The sequence below is a fragment of the Manis javanica genome, chromosome X (genome assembly GCF_040802235.1).
Source record: "Manis javanica isolate MJ-LG chromosome X, MJ_LKY, whole genome shotgun sequence".
Taxonomy (NCBI): domain Eukaryota; kingdom Metazoa; phylum Chordata; class Mammalia; order Pholidota; family Manidae; genus Manis; species Manis javanica.
This window is the reverse complement of record NC_133174.1, coordinates 129,284,975-129,306,104: the sequence shown is the minus strand read 5'-3', so window position 1 is coordinate 129,306,104 and position 21,130 is coordinate 129,284,975. Positions and strand designations below refer to the sequence as shown.

The 21,130-nt window shown below is 39.6% G+C and overlaps 1 protein-coding gene across 1 annotated transcript; it reads right to left on the bottom strand.

The window, feature by feature from the left end:
* Nucleotides 1–601: 601 nt before the first annotated feature.
* On the bottom strand, nt 602–2,827 carry HAPSTR2 (HUWE1 associated protein modifying stress responses 2). Its single transcript, XM_017673892.3, has one exon. It carries the CDS (start codon nt 2,521–2,523, stop codon nt 1,693–1,695), a length of 831 nt encoding a protein of 276 aa, XP_017529381.1. The 5' UTR covers nt 2,524–2,827; the 3' UTR covers nt 602–1,692.
* Nucleotides 2,828–21,130: the final 18,303 nt, after the last annotated feature.

The window sequence follows — 21,130 nt, the reverse complement described above, 5'->3', positions numbered from 1 at the left end:
AACTGTCTGAGATGAACCTTAAGGCAAAAGTATTACTCCTTTCCTTGTAGTATTTTATGCACTGGTTTTGGGAGAGCCTGGAGAGTTTTGGGTGTTTTATCCTCACCCCTTCCATAACCTTGCTCCAACCTCCTCCACCCCCATCCCACCCACTCTACCTCTTTCATCACCTCCAGTCCACTCCACCCTTATTCAGAACCACTTTCACCTTTTTAGGGGCCCCCTAGGCCTTTCATTTTCAAATCCTGTTCACTCTTATGCCCCTCCTCATATTCTTTCAGGCCAGAGGAGGTAGATCTTTCATAACTCCTGTTGCAAGGTGCATCCCTCAAGAAATTTCAGGAATTCCAAGGCTGCACTAATATCCAGAGTGATGATCCTGAGTACTCATGAGCTAAACACACAATTAACACAAGATCTGGGATATTTAGGCAAGTTTCAACTATATAACAGCAGTTTCAGCTTAAACACAGAGATTCTACTTTCTAATTTCTAAATTGATCTATTTTCCTGCTTTTTCTAAACTATAAAGGATTTTAATATTTTACTGATTTTTATTTACAGAGAAGTGAGAACATTTATTGAGTACCTTTAGGTGCCAAACATTGTGCTAGATACTTGAAATATGGACTTCATCTTAGCCTCACAACCACCTTAGGAGATGCACAGTTCCATTTTACAGATGCAAAACTGAGGTCAATAGGCATTAAAAGTGATTCACCCAAAATAATGCAGTGAATTTATAGGGCTAGGATTCTACTGTTGGTCCTTTTAATACAAAGCTCATGCTCTTTAGTTATATCATGCTGTACCGTTAAACAAAACCCAGAAGTTCATTCTACTTCATCTTCCACTTCAAAACAGATCAGCAAAAAGATGTAACCTCAAAAAAAGGAACTTTTTACATTCCTAAGGAAAAGGAGCACCACTGGGCCAACCAGGATTGCCATCTTTGATCTCAGGATCTCAATTATTGGCTTAATTTTCCTAAACAAGATCATTAAATTGACTATCAAGTTACTACCAGCCCAACGAACATAGCACCTCTTTACACCACCATATAATCACGAAAATGACTTTTTTTTTTTTTTTTTACAAAAGCCTCACAGCCCAATATGTATTATTTGCACAGTTTTTTTTCCTAGAAATCAGGTGCATGATGTAGCGGAGCAAAAATACAAGACAAGATACCAAGTTTCACATTTTGATAAAAGGTAACTGACTGGCAAAAAACTGGTTAAAGGAAACAACCAAAAAAACAATAATGGGCAAAAATATCCTATAACCTAGTAAACACCTGTTAGTCCTTCCCCTTTAGGAATTTTAAATAAGGTCACATTTATTCATTTAATAAACATTTATTGAGCACCAGCGACTGCGCGAGGTGCTAGGAATATAACTGTGAACAAGATAAACCAGGCTCCCGCCTTGACCGGATACTTCTGCTGTAAATGATCTTGCTAACTACTACATGACACTTGTTCTCTGCTGGGATTATATTTTGGGGAAAGTCAAGAGTCACACCAGGCCTGTTCTGGGATACTTTTAAAGTCTCTAAATTCATGGCAAAGATGATAGAACTCTTTGTTTAATTTAGAGGAGAAAGGGATGGCCTCGAGAAGCCTTTCCACGGCTTGTTGAAGGTCGAGTTAGCTGTTAAGCAATTTGGCGGCCGGCGATCAAACAGGCGGTTTAGACCATTCGGTTGCGCTTGTGGTTCGGGGAGTCTGTGATGCCATCACCACACTGGGCTGATGTGCGCTTGCGGGTCCCCCCACTGTCTGGGCGGACGGCCAGTTCTTCTGAGTTGAAGGGGTTCAAGTCATCCTCGAGGAAGCTACTTTTCCGGCGCCCACCGCTGGCACCACCGCTGGCATGAGGTGGGGAGCCAGGTGCGCCAGATCGAACACTGATGTTCGCCATAGCGCCACTAAGACCATGCAGGGCGATGGCCTCATGGAAGGGCTGCAGGTCAACGTCCACTGATGAGGTGGATTCAGTGGCCACGGCCTGGCTGGAGGCCCCAGTGGGCAGCTTCGGGGGTGTCCTGGGGCTGCGCTGTGGTGGAGGAGCTGGCGGCACTTTGCCACAGAGAAAACTAATCAGGTCTTCGCGGAGAATGGTGCTCCGACCCTTTTTCACCCACTCCAGCACATCTTTGATACGACGCTGGTAGCCAACCTGGACACCCAGGTCAAAACTTCGTTGATGGGCATCCCCGCTCTCTTTGTAGAGACTGGTCACGGCCATGGCCGCATTCTGGAAGGGGTCCCATATGGAGAGTCCTGGTTGTTGGCACCCGGAATCCTTGTAGAGCTGGGCCACAGCGGTGGCCGTGATTTGGAAGAGATGCCACAGCTTCTGCTGCTCGCTCTTGAGCCCCGCCACCTCCGCGGCCGCCTCCTCCTGCAGCTCGGGGGGCATCTGCTCTTCCTGCTCGGCCTCGGCCAGGCACTGGCGTTCCCACTTGGATAACCAGTGCTCTGCGACCTCGGCCTCGCCCTCCTTCGGCTGCTCCTCCATCCTCCGCCTCCTGGCTGCTCGCTTCCTCCACCGCCGCCGCCGCCGCCGCTGCCTTCTCTGGCTCCTCCACCTCCACCTCACCTCCTGCGCGGTGCTCCCCTCCTCCTTCAAAGGCCACCGCCTCCTCCTCGTGCGCCGGCGGGCGGTCGCGTGGGCGACGGGGCCCTGAGGCCAACTGATCCGGCGCACCGCGGCCCGCGGCCGGGTGCACGCCCCGCCCCGCCTGCCCCGGCCCGGTCCGGACCCCGGCTACGCCGCCAAGATAACTCCGCAGCCACCGGCGCCGCCTCGCTGCCCCCTTCCGGCCCCGCGGTCAACCTCTACGCCCCCCCATGGCGCCGCGGCCTCCCTGCAGCCGCCGCCGCCGCCGCCACCGCCGCCGCTGCCGCTGCCGCTTCGGTTGTCGCCGCGCCGCGGCTCCACAGCTCGGCCCCAACCCCCGCTCCTCCGTGGATGCCGCACCGAGACCTCAAAGGGGGGTCAGCTGGAGCGTTGCCTCAACGCGGCGCTTACCTACCGCTTGGCCCCCTTTTCACACATTTTTGAGACTTGTCGGTTTCATCCAATGAGCTGATCAAATTGTACATCTTATGCTGCCAGAGAGGATTATGGGGCAACTTAATGATGTCGATCACATCCAGGGCGCCGATCCGGGAAGGCCGGTGGGGGGGTAGAGTGAAAAAGAGCACCGCCCTCGTAAATAAGCTAGCAGTCTGAATCCCAGCAATGCCCTCCGCACAGTAGGTGCCCAAGAAAAGTGTTTTCTGTGCACTAAAGCAGTATTTTGCAAGGGAAAAAAAAAATCACACCAGGCAAGCCCCACCCCCCTTCTTGAGGCCTCAGTTTCCCCAATTTGCCCAATGAGGTGGTTGGATTCTCTGGAAAGTACCTCCAGTCGCGATTTAGAACTTTCTGTGTGGTCTACTTTCCCCTACTGAAAATTTCAAGATGAAGAAGTAAAGAGTACGAATATAGGAAAATGAAATCTCAAACACGGGATTTTCTGCTTTAGTGTAGAATTCAGTACCTTTCAGAAAACAGAAATGCTGACCTAATTTCCAACACCCTAAAAATACCAAGTAGTTAAAACATCATAATAATACCAAAATTAAGCTAAAACAGTATGTGATACTGAAGTCTTTTCGGGTTCAATAACAACTACGTTGTAACAATGCAGTCCTTTCTCAGTGCAGACAATTCCAGAGCAAACTATGCTGAGAAGAAAAATTATCACTGAGCTAAGAATAACATAAAAATATGAGGAACTAACATAATAATTATTTTATTTAGGAAAAAAAGTTAGGATTTTGCAGTTTTTGTTGTAGAATATTTGCTAAGTCTGCAGAAAGCCTTACCAAGATAAAGGAACCTAAATCTTCTAACAAAATATGTTTAATAATTCCCAAGTATGAAAATTAGCATATAAAATAAAATGATCTAATCATTAAGCTTTATCATCTTCCTTAAAAGAAATACATGTTTCTAAGTTATGCATAAAAGAGAAGAAGAAGAAGAAGAAGAAGAAGAAGAAGAAGAAGAAGAAGAAGAAGAAGAAGAAGAAGAAGAAGAAGAAGAAGAAGAAGAAGAAAAAGAAGAAGAAGAAGAAGAAGAAGAAGAAGAAAAAGAAGGGATTGTGCCCTTTCTCTGCAAACAGGGCTTTTTCACGATTCATTAAACCCTTTTTCCATATGTGTAATTGGACTCTCCTCATTTACATAAACGAGGGATGAGGCAAAAGACCTATAGGTCAGCCCAAAAGGAGAAATATATTTCTCATTCTCCTATATTAAAAACAAATTGTAGAAGAAAGCTCCAGGAAGGCAGAGTTCCCCCCTGCCCTGCACACCCCTACACCCACATATACCTGAAAACAGTTCATGGCCAAGGAGTCACCCTGTTTGCCAGAGCTTTGAGGATTGCCCTGCACACGGTGCTTCATAGTTATTATGAGAGGCACATGTTTTTACTTTCTTTAAGTTAAAGCCTGGAATGAAGTGACTGACAGTAGGACACTATATCCTATTTTGTCCCTTCATTTTTGATTGGGTTAAAAACCAAGAAGAAAGACTGCACTGTCTCTGAAAGAGCAAAACCCTCTGCTTGGGCTTAAGTTGTCTGGCTGGTATCCTCCATTCAGTTGGTTTCAGCACCTGATTAATTAGTTAATTAGTACTTAGAGCTGACTAGCCCCGGTTGGCAATTTTCATGCCCTGCATGGTGAAATGTTGAATCCAGCATTGAAATTTCTGTGTCGCACACCCTAATTATTATCACTCCACTACTTTTAAAACAAATGCACCAAATTATTATAATAGACAGAGCCAGACAACTGTGTGGGAATTTGTTCTTTCTGAGAAATAATGGTAGACTTAATATTTTTCACTGTTGTCTGTAACACATTCAAATAAAACAATTGAACGGGAAAAATTCTAATTCAATTAGCCTGCAATCCTTCCATAAAGAAAATGGTTTTACATGGGAGAGATGTTAGACGAATTACACCACTAAATGTTAATGCTTTATCAGTTCCTTAGATGGCAAAGAGTGGGTTTACAAGGTATCCTGAGATTAGTTTTGCACCTATGTAAGTCTAAAATGTCAGAAATAAGAGAAAAAGAATAGAAAATAGGAACAAAATAAAAGCAACAAAAACCGCCCAAGATCCTTTTAACTTGCTGTAAGGAAATGATGCTATCTTTCTGTGTTCAGGGTGGGGGTACTTTTGATGTTGAAAAATACTGACATGGTTTAGGAATGAGTTTTCTATGGGAAAAAAAAAATCCTTGGCTGCCTCAACCATTCTTCCATAAATTTGATATGATGGGTAAGGGTAAATATCAACTAGGGAAAAATAGTTTTAGAAAGGAAGTTAGGACATAAACCTAGAGGAGTCTAATTTTTGGCATTTCTCAATATACCATTACCAAAAAGGGCTCCAGCATGTGAATGATTTTTCAATATTAGTGGTAGCTATTTTTGCCTGAAACAGTCCTTATATATCAGTAGTGGGTTGCCTGTAATTGTAGGAGCTAAATGGTATACAAAACTGGATACACAACCACACAGATCAGTAAATGGGTTGGACTGAAAGCAAAAGTAAACACCAACCATAGGAAATGAAAGAAGTTAAAAGATAAGTGTTAAGGACCTTATTCTTTTTTGAGAATAAAACAAGATTTAGTAGCTTTCCACTTAATTTAAATGAAAAGAATCACTACCTTACATATTGCAGTGATAATGTAATGGGGAAAGAAAACAAAAACGTCTTTGTACAAATGACACCTCCTATAGTTGTTGTGAAGAAACTTTTCCCCTTGGTATCTGCTAACAAATTCTAATTAATGCTGCACATTCCTTTACTGAAATCATTTAATGCGTAACAAGGGGGGTAAAAAGAAATGCTGAATGCTCGTGATTGCCCTGTTAGAATTATGGGAGTGAAAGCCTGGGGCCCCAAACTTACTGTCTATTAAAGCCAAGCTTTGAAAAAGAAATGCAACCTACAAAAGCTGTCAATCTCCCTTGCCCCTAAAGCCTGGGTTCACATGGATTCAAGTGACAGCCCTCCTCCCCCATGCACAATACATCAATCTGTCTCTCCCACAAGCACCCACAGCCCATTGTGCTGGCCGCAGGTGCCTATTATGGCACCCATGGCTGCCTCCCACAGCTCCGCCCCTGAGAAACAGGAACTGCAGACAATGGAGCCCTGTGGGAAGACAGAGGTGGGTGTTGGGAGGGATAACAGACAGATGGTAAAGGGTATAGGGTAGTAAGGTAGTTTCAAAACAAACGTCAAACATTCAAAATTATTGCTTTCGCGTGTCTCCCCTTTTGAATTGCCTTTGCTTCAATCACCATCTGCCATAATTATAAAAACACTTACCTGTTATGATGAATAGTTGCTCCCCTTTTTGGGTAGTGGTGAAGGGGATGACCCTTCAATATTCTCCTCCTCCTGTCTAGCCTCTAGGTTTCTCAAGGTCACAGACTGAGGAGTATTAGGGAAGTGACATCAGTAGACCACATAGGGGAAAGAATAACTATTTCTAATTTTTTTTGCAGAGGTTGTGATTTTCCTTCTAGCTTAGTTTTGAACTCCTTACAGGGCAAGGGTTATAAAAACTAATTACTTTGGCTAATAAATTTGTAAAATCAAAGTACTGTAAGACCTCTTACAAATGTCATATCAGGCAGGTGGAAATTCTTGGGTAACTTCTTTTCTGGTAAGGAGTCACATATAGGGAGAGGACATGGATTTAATAATAAAAGTATGGAAGATTTCTGACTCAGCTTCTTTTCCTACTTCTAAACATGTCAACAAAAAATAAAGTTATCAGAAAAATTACTAACACTATTCACACTGAGTGCCATTTCCAGAAAAAGTACATTTCAAATATTTTATTTTATAGTGTCACTTGTCTGTGGTGTTTTTAATCTTCTGAGGTATGGACTAGTTAAGAAGCAATAAATGGAAGAATTAAAATATATGCCAAAATCACATATATTATTAGTTCAAGTGAGTTTTAGTTGCTTTTACCCTTACTTTATCATCTCTTATGCCACCTTATTCCTGTTTCCAAGATAATTTGTCATAAATTAAAACCAAATTAACAATAATTTCATCACTACTACTACTTCCTACCTCAAACGAAAAAAAACAACCAAGAAAAATCTGGCACAACTGTAAGTCATGGTCAAGAGGATTTGTGATTTATTGAGATGAGGGTACCACCAATATAATGCCAGGGACTAAAACCAGCCAGTTTTCCTGAAGCAAACAACAGGGTATTGGTTTGCTGTCAAAAACTACAAACTAGGCTTTAACTAGGGACTGTCACAGATCCAAGTGAGCTCCTGGCCAGGGAGAGCTTAATTAGCAGAGTTGGTTTGGGTTTTTAAAGTACATAAGAAAAACAACCAATTCAGAATGAAAGCATACAGCGGTCTAATGTAGCACAAAATTCACTATTCCATTATGTGTGCGTGCAATGATTTTGCACATTTTGTTAATTTAAATTTAGATTTTAGACATTTTTGTGCCCATCACTAGGGCATGTTTCTTCCGTTTTGTTCTTATGTATCCTTTCAGAGAGTTTAACAAGTTTTTAAATCACCAAATACAAAAACATGCTTGTGCCTTCTTTTTTGTATAATACTACATATGCTATGTATTTTTTTTATGTGACATCTTGGAGATCAGTCCATATCAGAGCTACTACGGCACACTTCTTAAATGTGAATAGTTTTGAGTCATATCTGGTATTTGTTAAGAGTTAAGAATCTAGTTCAACAATGGGAAAGTATATCACTCCATTTTTCAGCTACCAAAGTGATCAAGCCATTTGTAGGGTATCAGCATTTCCCCTAACAAGGATTGAATACGGCATTCCGTTTCAAATACTCATAAATTAGTACAGCTAACACCAATTATCCACCTAAATGGGAGCCAGAGAAAATGTGGAGGGGCAAGTCACAGATAATCTATAGATACAACCTTTGTTAGAGATGCTTTTATAGGAAAACTTTTAAGAAGTTTATTGGTAGTGTTTATGAATTGTTTCTATAGCATCCAGAAGTTTTGGTTCAGAGTTCAAAAGCAATTGCTAAGTCTTCCCACTTGATAGATGGCCTATTATTCATATTTTTGGAATCACTAAAATGACCTTGCTTAATTGATTTAACTGATTAAAAGATGCCAGGTGTTAGCTATAAAATTAGTTGACAATACACAGTCTTTTCATCTGTGCTCCAAGTAAAAGACTTCTAGATGTTTTCCATGGGGCTCCTGAATCTATCCATTTTTAAAATTAACATAGTTTGTTGGTTAAAATCCAAAATTTTATTGTCAAGCAAACATGAGTTCTAATCCTGGCTCTGGAGCATGAAAGTGGTGTGCTATAACATCTCTGATACTGAGTTTTCTCTAAAACGGGGATAATAACAGTACCTACCTCATATGTTTGTTGTAAGGATTAAACAAGACTGTGCATTCACTCTTAAAACAGTGTCTGGAACATAGTAAAACCTCAAAATATAGTAAATATAATTGTTAATAACATTGTCTGTTAATAACATTGTTATTAATAACAATAATATCAGTTATAGGACTCTAAGGATTAGCTAGATGGGTTCTCAAATTTAATCAGCAAAATAACCTGGTGAGTTTTTAAAAAATACACATACCCCAGCCAAATTTCCCTCAAATAAACTCCAATGGAATAGGCCTGTGGTGGCACCTGGGAATATGTATTTTAAAGCACTCCAAGGATGTACAATAAAAGAAATCCCAAACTGACAACTGCTAAGCTGATCAGGAATGCATTAGGTCAGAATTAGAACAGGAAGTTAAAAAGCTCAGTGAAGAATATCCTTAAAATGGACACAAATTTCATAATCAATCTACATAACTGAGAAAACAGGCTATTTATATGTGCTCTGGTTGACAATAAAAATGAAATATAATTAAGAACTCTAAGAAGAACAAAAAGGCCGTTTGATGATTCCAGTTCTAATAAGAAGCATACGAAGGGTGTCATCATTGTGAGCCACTGAAAAAAATGAAAGAGTGTAAGAAAAGATCATCCATTTGATTTTGACATCTGAAACTTTCTCCTACTAGCAGCACTTTTTTAGTGCCATATGACTACATTTTTTTTCTCTATAGGTCCAATCGCACAACTTGGTTCTGCTGTGAATGATATTTACATGGAACTTAATATTTGGAATGCTGTATATTGGCTTGATTCTTGAAATTTCTTATTTTGAGGTAATTATAGATTCACATGCAGTTGTAAGAAATTAATACAAAGAGATTCAGTGCACTCTTTAGTCATTTTCCCTAACAGCAATATCTTGCAAAAGTGTAAAACAAAACCAGACCAGAATACTGCCATTGATACAATTGCAATTGATTGTAAAATCACAAAACCAGTTGGTTCCATCACCACAGGATCCCTTATGTTTCCTTTTTAGGCCACACCCTCCTCCCTTCTTTCCCTTCACCTCTCTAATCCATGGTAACCAAGAAACTGTTCATTTCTATATTTTTATAATTTCAAGAATGTATATGAATAATACAAATACAATCAAACAGTATGTAACTTTTTGGGATTGGCTTTTTCCACTCCACATAATTCTCTGGAGATTCATTCAGATTGCTGCCTATATGAATAGTTCCTTCCCCTTTTTTGCTGAGTAGTATTCTGCCATATGAATGTACCACAGTTTAACTATTCATCTATTGAAGGACAGCTGGGTTGGTTCATGAAAAGAACTGTTATTAATAAAGCTGCTCTGAACATTTGTGTACAGGCTTTTGTGTGTATTTAAATCTTCATTTCTCTGTATAAGTGCCCAGCAATAAAATTCCTGAGTTGTATAGTGCCTGCAGGTTAAGCTTTTTAAAGAAACTGCCAAACTCTTTTTCCAGAGTGGCCATACCATTTTACACTTCCATCAGCAATATATGAGTGATCCAGTTTCACCATATCTTCATCAGGATTTGGTAGTCTCACTAAATAAACTTAGCTCTTTTGATAGATGCCTGGTGATATCTCATCATGACTTTAATTTGCATTTCCCTAATCACTAATAATACTGGACATATTTTCATATGCCTCTTTGCCATCTATATATTCTCCCTGGTGAAATGTCCCTTCATGTCTTTTGCATTTTGGTTTTATTTTTTGAAAAGCAAGCTATAGATAAAGATACTGTGGGTTTAATTAGAGCTATAAATCAGATTTCATTTTGCTTGTTTTATTTTTTTAGTTTAACACTTAAAAAGCACTTACCATGTACCAAATACCATTTTAAATGCTTTGAAATATTTATTTCAATTTAAGTTAAAGTGAAGCTTACGCAACCCTATGAAGTAAATAATGTGATTATCATCTTCATTTGCGAGGTGAGGAAACTGATGGCAGAGACATTCAATAATGTACATAAGAGTACACAAACAACGAATGGTGGATCTGGGATTGGAACACAAGCAGTAGTCATTACAAGTTTAACAATGTGTACAGCTGACAGAAGCCAGAAGCAGTGGGAGGTGGGAGAGAGTGCAGGAAGTATCTCTGAAATGAGCATCAGTAAAGTGTCTGGAATGAATGGATCCAGAAATACAGATTAAAGCATGTTATTTAAAATTATAAACATAACCACTTCATGAAACCATATTCATGAAAAATCATGAATATTATAATAATATAATAAAATTTTGGGAAAGTCACAAGTAGGTCAAGGAGGTGGCATAAGTATGCTAAATCCCTCGTCTTTCTTATTAGAGAGTCAATAAATGTGGTCTAAAATTGATGAAGTAAGAAAATATAAATATAAACATATTATTTAGAGTAATGATATCAATTATCAGAAAAACTCAAAACTAGAAATAGTTAAAAGGGGTTACCTCTGGAAACTAGAAACTAGCTATTAAACATGAAACTTTTCTTCTATACTGTTCAATTTTTTTTAAACTATATGCAGGTATTATTTCTATAATAAAAACAGATGTTTACAAGCACCCAGGTGATTCTGATAAGGCTCAGTATGGAGAGCCACTGAGCTAAATTACACCTGATATTCTTGGGGTTCTTCAAAGACAGGTGAGGATGAATGGCTTAGCATGTTGCAAATAAGTCTGGAGTTACTAGATGATTTGTTTCTACTTGTGGTATGCTTAACTTCCAAGTCAGCCTAGCTACTGCTAACTCTGTACTTATTTGCCCTTCCACTCTCTTCTGTTGTCCAAACTCTCCTCCCTTGGATCCAGAATCCGAAGACTGGTGGAAGGTTAGCAACATGGTTAGGGTCAAAGACAAGGAACTGATTGATTTCCACCCTCCAAATTCAAGCACCTGACACAATATGAAAATAGATTTTAATTCTAGGTAATAGATGATCAGAAGAAGGCATTTTTCATTTGAAAAAGTAGTATGTGCACATGGTTGCAAAATTCAAATAGTACAAAAGGGAATATAGTGGAAAATAAGTCTCCCTCAACTCCAGACTGCATATCGTCCTTGCCAAAGTCAGTCATTTGTTAACATTTTTAACATTGTTAATTTATCCTTCCAGATTATGCACATACACACACACACATAAATACATACATATAAGTAGGAGCGTACCATTCACATTATTTTGTTCCTCACTTTCCCTTTTTTCCACATACTAATATTTTTGGAGATTGTTACAAATTTCACATATAGATATACTTCTTTCTAATAACAACATGATATTCCCTTGTATGGGTACACCATGTTTATTTAAACAGCCTACCATTTATGGACATTTTTATTACGATATTTTTTCATTTATTGTTACAAATAATACCACAGTGACCACCTTCATACAACAAGCTTTACACCTTTTATTTCAGTAGGACAGATTCAGAGATATATACAAGCATACAGATACACATATGTGTATGTATCTTTCTATGTTACCAACCTATTTGATACCTGCATAATATCCTATTATATGACTACTGAATGTACCAGTCCTTTTGATTGGATAGTCTGTCATCTATGATCTTTTGCAAAAAAAAATGGGGTAAGAATGAATATGGGTTTGACTGTAGCTTTGAGTGAGAATGTGTAAATGTTTGTGTGTGTATTACTCAGGGGTTTCCAGAGAAAACCAGTAGATTGTGGTATATATATATATATATATATATATATATATATATATATATATATATATATATATATATATATATATAAAGAGAGAGTTATTTTAAGGCATTGGCTCACATGATTATGGAGGCAGGATGGGCCATTAGGCTAGAGGCAGGATAGGCCAACAACCTGGAGACCCAGGGAAGAGCCAATATTTCAGTTCAAATCTGAAAGCCAACTGCTAGCAGAACTCCTTGCTCAAGGTAGGTGAGTCTTCATTCTAGTAAGGCTTCAACTCATTATATAAGGCCCACCCACATTATGAAAAGTAATTTGCTTCATTCAAGGTCTATGTATTTAAATGTTAATTTTGTCCAAAGAAATACCCTCACAAAAACATCCAGAATAATATCTGACCACATATACTATGGCCCAGCCAAACTGACACATAAAATTAACCATCACTGTGTGTGTGTGTGTGTGCATAGAGGTATATTTGAAATCAGTGATTGCTTAAGAATGTACAGATCAGACCAATATACACTGGATAATATCCATGGTATTTGAAAATGTACCAAATTCCCCATCACTTTTGAAAAGCTAACCCTACAATACTTTTTCCAAATCTGCCTTCTATTCCCTTAGAAAAATCAAAGCACCAATAAAATATCTTTTACCCATTCCCTCAAGGAAACTTAAGTCCCAAAGTATGCACAAAGCTTTTTTTCTATTCTGCTCCATCCAGCTACAGGGGCCTCACTCTAAGTGCTTGCTTAGAGTCTGGGACCTCATCCCCTGGAACTGATAAAGATTTTTCAACATCTTCCAAATTCTACTACTTAAACCCCAGATTTTTCCATCTTTCCAAAGTCCCAAGGAGCTAACAAACCACAGAGAATGTGGTAGCATGAGTTCTACATCCACAAAACTTTACTAAATGGCATGGCCAAATATAACTACTGATACTCCTCAAAATTAGGCACCATTTCTCAAACAACAGCAGTATTTCCACTTAAATCTAGGTCCAGAGGTTAACAGAGACAGACATCAGACCCTTAGCTCAGTAAAGTACAAGGATAGGGGGAAAAAAAGAAAAACCAACAAACAGAAAGAAAGACAAAGAAAACAAGTAAAATTTTTGAAACAAATGGTGCCGAACAACTTGATATCCCTTTGGGAAAAAATGAACCTCAGCCTTATCTCACATCAGGCAAAAACATTAACTCAAAATGGTTCATAGACAAACTTAAATGTACAAACCAAAACTACAAAACTTCTAGAAGAAAACAGGAGAAAAGTTTGGGACTTTGCAATAGGCAAAGATTTCTTAGGATACAAAAAGCATAAATGATAAAAGGAAAAAATTGATAAATTTGACTTCACCAAAATATGAAATTTCTGCTATTCAGAAGTTACCACTAAGAAAATAAAAAGGCAAGCCACAGCCAGGGAGAAAAAATATTTGCAATACATATATCTGACACATATCCAGAATATATAAATACCTCCTATCACTCAATGAGAAGACAACCCAATTAAAAATTGGCAAAATGTGTGAACAGACACTTGACAGAGGAAAGTATATGAATGGCCAGTAAACACATGAAAAGATACTCAGCATCATTAGTCATAAGGAAAATGTGAATTAGAACCATAATGATATATCACCATACACCTACTCAAAATGATAATGTTAAAAAGATTGGCAATACCACATGCTGGTGAAGATGTGGAGCATAAGATCTCTCAGCAACGTTACTGGTGGGAATCCAAAGTTGTTGCTAAGTGGATAGGTCAAACACAAAGAGTAAAGTGACACAGAGCAAATCAGTGGATGCTTTGAGGCCACAGGTCTTTGAAGAGTATAAATGGGCAGAAGGAAATTTTTTAGGGTCATGGAACTGTTCTGTAACTTGATTATAGTAGTGGTTACATGATTTTATATAATTGCTAAAGTTCATCTGACTATACACTTAAAATGAGTGAATCTTTTTGCATGTAAATTGCAGCTCAATAAAGTTGGAAATATTCTAAAAGGAAAGATTTTATGGTTTCTTCTTCCCCAAAGTGCCAATCCATGCTAGCTGTCCAGAGTCAACTTGGGAGAAATTTGCCAAGTGGACAACTGTATCAGAAAGCTACCACATTCAGGGTAGAGGGACTCCACAACCCATGCAGACTGCTTCCTTCTTGGAGGATGAAATGTAGAACTTTCCTTTCTTCTATACTTGAACCATCTGACATGGTGCCTCTAGTCTCTATGTCTTTCCTGAGGCTTCCTTCCTCCCTTTAGAGTCTGAACTATACACATTTAAGCTCTTAATTTCCATTTCCATTTTTTCCTTCCCCCTCGGTGTTCCCCACATCTCAGCCACAAACTCTCTGTGGGCTCTACCCAGGAATACAGCTCCCATTTTCACTTGTTAGCATGGTCCTCCACATTTATAACACTTACATATCTGCCCCAACTTCATGCTTTGGAATTCTCCTATTCCTGTCACAGCTCTCAAATGCTCCTCTCTACCATCTCTTTCAGGAGGTGGGAGGAGAGGGACAAATTCTCTTCTAGAGCGTGTGGCCTAAACCCCCCACATGTTGTTCTTCCAGGTAATCTAATGGGCTTAAACATTAAACAACCCAGCCCCAAGAGTGAAATTGCAGACTGGAGGAGAAAGATACCATTGGAAGCTTAGAGATGGTCAGCAAGCTTCTTCACAAAGTGACCTCTCCAGTCCTGGTGTCCACTTAGGACCAATGAGATGGGATCCTCATCTTCACAAGGCTCTTACATATGTAAGTTTGATAGTGCCCCAAAAGTTTCTGCAGTGCATCATGACTCCACTCCAGTGAAATTCACACGAAGCTAAGAGAGCCTCATTTAATTTCCTGTCTCAAATTACACTCAGCTCTGCTGTCCAACCAGGCGCACACCAGACAGGTCAAAAGATGTGCACCCCAAAATAACATGACTGCCCATCAGATTGGCAAAGATTATACAGGTTCATAAGACCTAGTTGATGGACTTACAGGAAAAACACATATTTTAATATTATAAAATATATATTGTGTTAATATATACACAAAACACACTAGTGTATAAAGATATATATTGCACCTCTAAGAAAGAATTAAGCAACAGATTTAGAAATTTTTTATAGGCACACTCTTTGACTTGGCAATTCCAATCCTAGGAATGTGTTGAGCATTGGATCTGGATTTGAATCCTGATACCACTACTTTCTTCCTGACTATATGACCTCTCTCATCAGTTTTCCATCGATAAAATCATGGCAAATAACAGTACCTTAGCAACACTGGGGAAAACATGAGCCTGTATTATACTCTTTTTTTACCCATAAGATAATCAGTTTTCTGGGACTAAGAGCCCAGGATGTGGGGCTTTCATCCACAATCAGGAAGGTTTTTGGGCAAACTGGAACAAATACCAAGTCCACGTCGCCTCCTTCATGAACTACAATTTTTTGACTAGTCAGTTATACAAAGTATCAGGGGCCTTCCAAGTAACCATCTTAACCATTTATGAAGCACCAGCTACACCTCAGGCATTTTCTATCAATCAGTGGTTCTCAAACTTGAACGAGCATCAGAATAATTTAGAGAGCTCATTAAAACACAGAGTGCTGGGCCTCACCCACACAGATTGATTCACTAGGTCATGGAACACACACCAGGCATGGCCAGAATTGCAATCAAAGGCAAGGAGTTAGGGTTACTGGACTCACAAGACAGAAACAGCAGGTACACGCCACAAAGTTCACAACCCACTGCATCCTCCCCAACACCCCTGGGGTTTCCTAAAAGAGGGGACCTTGTCTCATTCATCTTTGACATGCACCACTGAGAGTGCCTCGCCCAGTACTTGGTGCCCAGAAGGTGCTGAACAGACACCAATTACTCTTTCCTTGATGACTTCTTTGAGGAGATGGAACTTTTAAGCATAAGGTGGGGTCACACTCATTACCCCACTCGGTTGGTGTGCTACTTCATTTCAGGATACTTACCCAGAGATCTACCAGCACTGCCACAGGGCAGGCTTTATTGAGTGGCCTTTCATTCATCCACCACATATTTATTGAGACCATATCTATGTCCTGGACAGACCCCTGAATGTGATCCTGAACTTTGCATCAGCCACACCTGGATGCAAACCCCTGCTCTCCACTGACTAGCTCTGTGCACCTGGGCAACTTCACCTTGGTTTCTGTCAGAAAAAGGGGGATGGAAATTTTACCAATTTCACAGGATGCTGTTGGGAATGAAATGAGAGGATGAGAGTAGCACTCTGACACAACTGAGCACAGTGTCTAAAACCTAGTAAATGCTCCATTGATGTCAGCTATCATTACTCATGATCCCTGCCCTGCAGCACTGCTATGTGACCACAGAATGTTGTGGGTTGAAGGAGCCCAACATCCCTGCAGTCACACTTGGCCACTTCCTACTGGGCCAGCAATCCCAGGGCACAAGTAGGAGAAGTTTGAGTGGAAGGGATGCTCAGAGTCCAGCCCCAAGACCTTTCAGCTGCTCTAGGAAGAACTAGGGCCAGGGTTGAGGCACCTGGGTACCAGAAAGCCTGGTTTTCAGAAGTAAGCAATGGGGCCATGATGAGGATTAAGTAAATCAATTCTCATAAAGCACTTAGCACAGGCCTGGCCACTAGGACATGTTCAGTGAATATCAGCTACCATTAGAAGCAGCATGGTTTCTGCCCATCAAGGAGCCAGCTAGTATAAAAAGCTACTCACTAATGGGACCCCAACTGGACTTGTAGGGAGTTGTTGCCTACAATGGATGGCTTTATATAGCACTTGCCAGGCCCCACTGCTTCAAATCCCCTTCCTGGCCCCAAATGTCACAATGCTACACCATCATTTTAGAAATGCACTCCTCATGGAATGGGTGGCAAATGCGTAGTACGTGTTCTGAGGACTCCTCCTCCTGCAGGCAGGACAGACCTCACTGATGAGGCACTTCATCCCACCAGCCCAGATGGGACCTCAAACAAATCTTCTTTACCTGGTAATCTGGGCAGAAATGGCCAAAGACCTGAAGTGGCCTGGGAGTTTTACCACTCACCTCCCCTATTTACAGGTTCTCTCTCATTTCTTTTTTTTTCTTCCAAATTTGGTTTTACAATTAAGTTTATCTGTAACTGTTTATATTATATCTTTATTGAAATATTTTTTGAGATGATTGTGGATTCACATGCAGATCTAAGACATTATACTGAGAGATCTCATGTACGTATATCCAGGCTCCCCTAAGGGGAAAATCTTGGAAAATAGAGTACAACCAACATATTGATATTAGTACCATCTACTGATCTTATTCACATTTCCTGCTTTATGTGTACTCATGTGTGTATGTGTTTAGTTCTGTGTAATCTTATCACATATGTAGGTTCATGTATCTACCACCACAGTCAAGATACAGAGCTGTTCCTTGATAAGGGTCCCTCCTGTTGCCCTTTTCTTACCACATGCATCCCCTTTTCTATATCCCAGCTCCCATTCCTAATCCCTGGCAAACACTGATAGATTTGCCATTTCTACAATTTTACCATTATAAGAATGTTATATAAATGAAATCATAGAGTATGTAACCTTTGAAGATTGGCTCTTTTGACTCAGCATCATTCCCTGGCAAGTCATCCAGATTGTTGCATGTATCAAGTGTTGACTTGTTTTCACTGTTGGGTAATATTCCTTGGTGGGTGTACCATAGTTTAGCATTCACCCATTAAAGGGCATCTGAGCTCTTTCCAAGATATGTGCTATTACAAATAAAGGTGCTATGAGCATTCATGTACAAAATTTTACATGAATATAAGTCTTAATTTTCTAGAACAAATGCCAAGTAGTGAAATTGCTAGGTCTTATGAAAGTTGAATGTTCATTTTTTAAACTGCCGAAGTATTTTCCAGAATGGCTGTACCATTTCACATTCCCACCACATTCCCACCAGGAATGTACAAGTGCTCTAGTTTCTCCATAACCTCACCAGCATTTGGTGTTTTCAATATATTTTTATTTTAGTCATTCTGATGTGTGTAGTTATATACCATTTTTATTTTAATTTGCATTTTTGAAATAATGATGTTGGGCTAAAGATGCTGGGCATCTTTTCATGTGCTCATTTGATACCTGTATATCCTCCTTAGTGAAATGACTGTTCATTTCTTTTTTGTGTGTGTGTGAAACCCAAATTCTTTGGTCTTTTTATTATTCTTTTTCTCAGTTTTTTTCTTTTAGTTCTTTATTAAGGTATGATTGATATACACTCTTATGAAGGTTTCACATGAAAAACAATGTGGTTACTACATTTACCCATATTATCAAGTCTCCACCCATACCCCAATGCAGTCACTGTCCATCAGTGCAGCAAGATGCCACAGATCCACTATGTACCTTCTCTGTGCTACACTGTTCTCCCCGTGATCCCCCACACCATGTGTACTAAACATAATACCCCATCAATCCCCTTCTGCCTGCCACCCCACCCGCCCTCCTGCACTCCTCCCCTTTGGTAACCACTAGGTTCATTCATGGAGTCTCTGAGTCTGCAGCCATTTTGTTCCTTCAGTTTTGCTTCATTGTTATACCCCACAAATGAGTGAAATCATTTGGCATTTGTCTTTCTCCACCTGTCTTATTTCATGGAGCATAATGTTCTCCAGCTCCATCCACGTTGTTGCAAATTGTAGCATTTGTTTCTTTCTTACGGCGGAATAGTATTAGAGTATTCCATTGTGTATATGTACCATCTCTTCTTTATCCATTCATCTACTGATGGACACTTAGGTTGCTTCCATATCTTGGCTATTGTAAATAGTGCTGCGATAAACATAGGGGTGCATGTGTCTTTTTGCATCTGAGAAGTTGTATACTCTGGGTAAATTCCAAGGAGTGGGATTCCTGGGTCAAATGATATTTCTATTTTTAGTTTTTTGAGGAACCTCTATATTGCTTTCCACAATGGTTGAACTAGCTTACATTCCCACCAGCAGTGTAGGAGGGTTTCCCTTTCTCCACATCCTCTCCAGCATTTGTAGTTCTTAGTCTTTTTGATGCTGGCCATCCTTACTGGTAGGAAGTGATATCTCATTGTGGTTTTAATTTGCATTTCCCTGATAATTAGTGATGAGGAACATCTTTTCATGCGTCTGTTGGCCATCTGAAATTCTTCTTTGGAGAACTGTCTCTTCATATCCTCTGCCCATTTGTTAATTGGGTTATTTGCTTTTTGGGTGTTGAGGAGCATATGTTCTTTATATATTTTGGATGTTAACCCCTTGTCGGATATGTCATTTACAAATAAATTCTCCCATACTGTAGGATGCCTTTTTCTTCTGTTGATGGTGTCCTTTGCTGTACAGAAACTTTTTAGCTTGATGTAGTCCCATGAGTTCATTTTTGCTTTTATTTCCCTTGCTGGAGGAGATGTGTTCAGGAAGAAGTTGCTCATGCTTATATTCAGGAGATGTTTGCCTATGTTGTCTTCTAAGAGTTTTATGGTTTCATGACTTATTTAATCCATTTTGAGTTTACTTTTGTGTATGAGGTTAAACAATAATCCTGTTTCATTCTCTTGCATGTAGCTGTCCAGTTTTGCCAACACCAGCTGTTGAAGAGGCTGTCATTTCCCCATTGTATATCCATAGCTCCTTTATCATATATTAATTGACCATATATAGTTGGGTTTGTATCAGGGTTCTCTAGTCTATTCCATTGGTCTATGGGTCTGTTCTTTTGCCAGTACCAAATTGTCTTGATTACTGTGGCTTTGTAGTAGAGCTTGAAGTAGGGGAGCGTAATGCCCCAGCTTTATTCTCAATTCTCAGAATTGCTTTGGCTATTCCAGATCTTTTGTGGTTCCATATGAATTTTAGAGTGATTTGCTCTAGTTCATTGAAGAATGCTGTTGGTATTTCGATAGGAATTGCATTGAATCTATAGATTGCTTTAGGCAGGATGGCCATTTTGACAATATTAATTCTTCCTATCCATGAGCATGGGATGTGTTTCCATTTATTGGTATCTTCTTTAATTTCTCTTAAGAGTGTCTTGTAGTTTTCAGAGTATAGGTCTTTCACTTCCTTGGTTAGGCTTATTCCCAGGTACTTTAAACTTTTTGATGCAATTGTGAATGGAATTGTTTTCCTGATTTCTCTCTCTGCTAGTTCATTGTTAGTGTATAGGAATCCCACAGATTTCTGTGTATTAATTTTGTATCCTACAACTTTGCTGAATTCAGATATTAGATCTAGTAGTTTTGGAGTGGATTCTTTAGGGTTTTTATGTACAATATCATCTCATTTGAAAACAGGGATAGTTTGACTTATTCCTTGCCAATCTGGATGCCTTTTATTTCATCGTGCTGTCTGATTGCCATGGCTAGGACCTCCAGTACTATGTTGAATAGAAGTGGGGAAAGTGGGCATCCTTGTCCTGTTCCCAATATTAAAGGAAAAGCTGTTAGGTTCTCACTGTTAAGTATGATGTTGGCTGTGGTTTTGTCATATATGGCCTTTATTATGTTGAGGAACTTGCCCTCTATACCCATTTTGTTGAGAGTTTTTATCATGAATGCGTGTTGAATTTTGTCTAATGCTTTTTCAGCATCTATGGAGATGATCATGTGGTTTTGGTCCTTTTTGTTGGTGTGGTGGACGATGTTGATGGATTTTCGAATGTTGTACCATCCTTGCATCCCTGGAGTAAATCCTACTTGATCATGATGGATGATCTTTTTGATGTATTTTTGAATTTGGTTTGCTAATACTTTGTTGAGTATTTTTGCATCTATGTTCATCAGGGATATTGGTCTGTAATTTTCTTTTTTGGTGGGGTCTTTGCCTGGTTTTGGTATTAGAGTGATGCTGGCTTTGTAGAATGAGTTTGGAAGTATTCCCTCTTCTTCTACTCTTCGGAAAACTTAAGGAGGATGGGTACTAGGTCTTCCCTAAA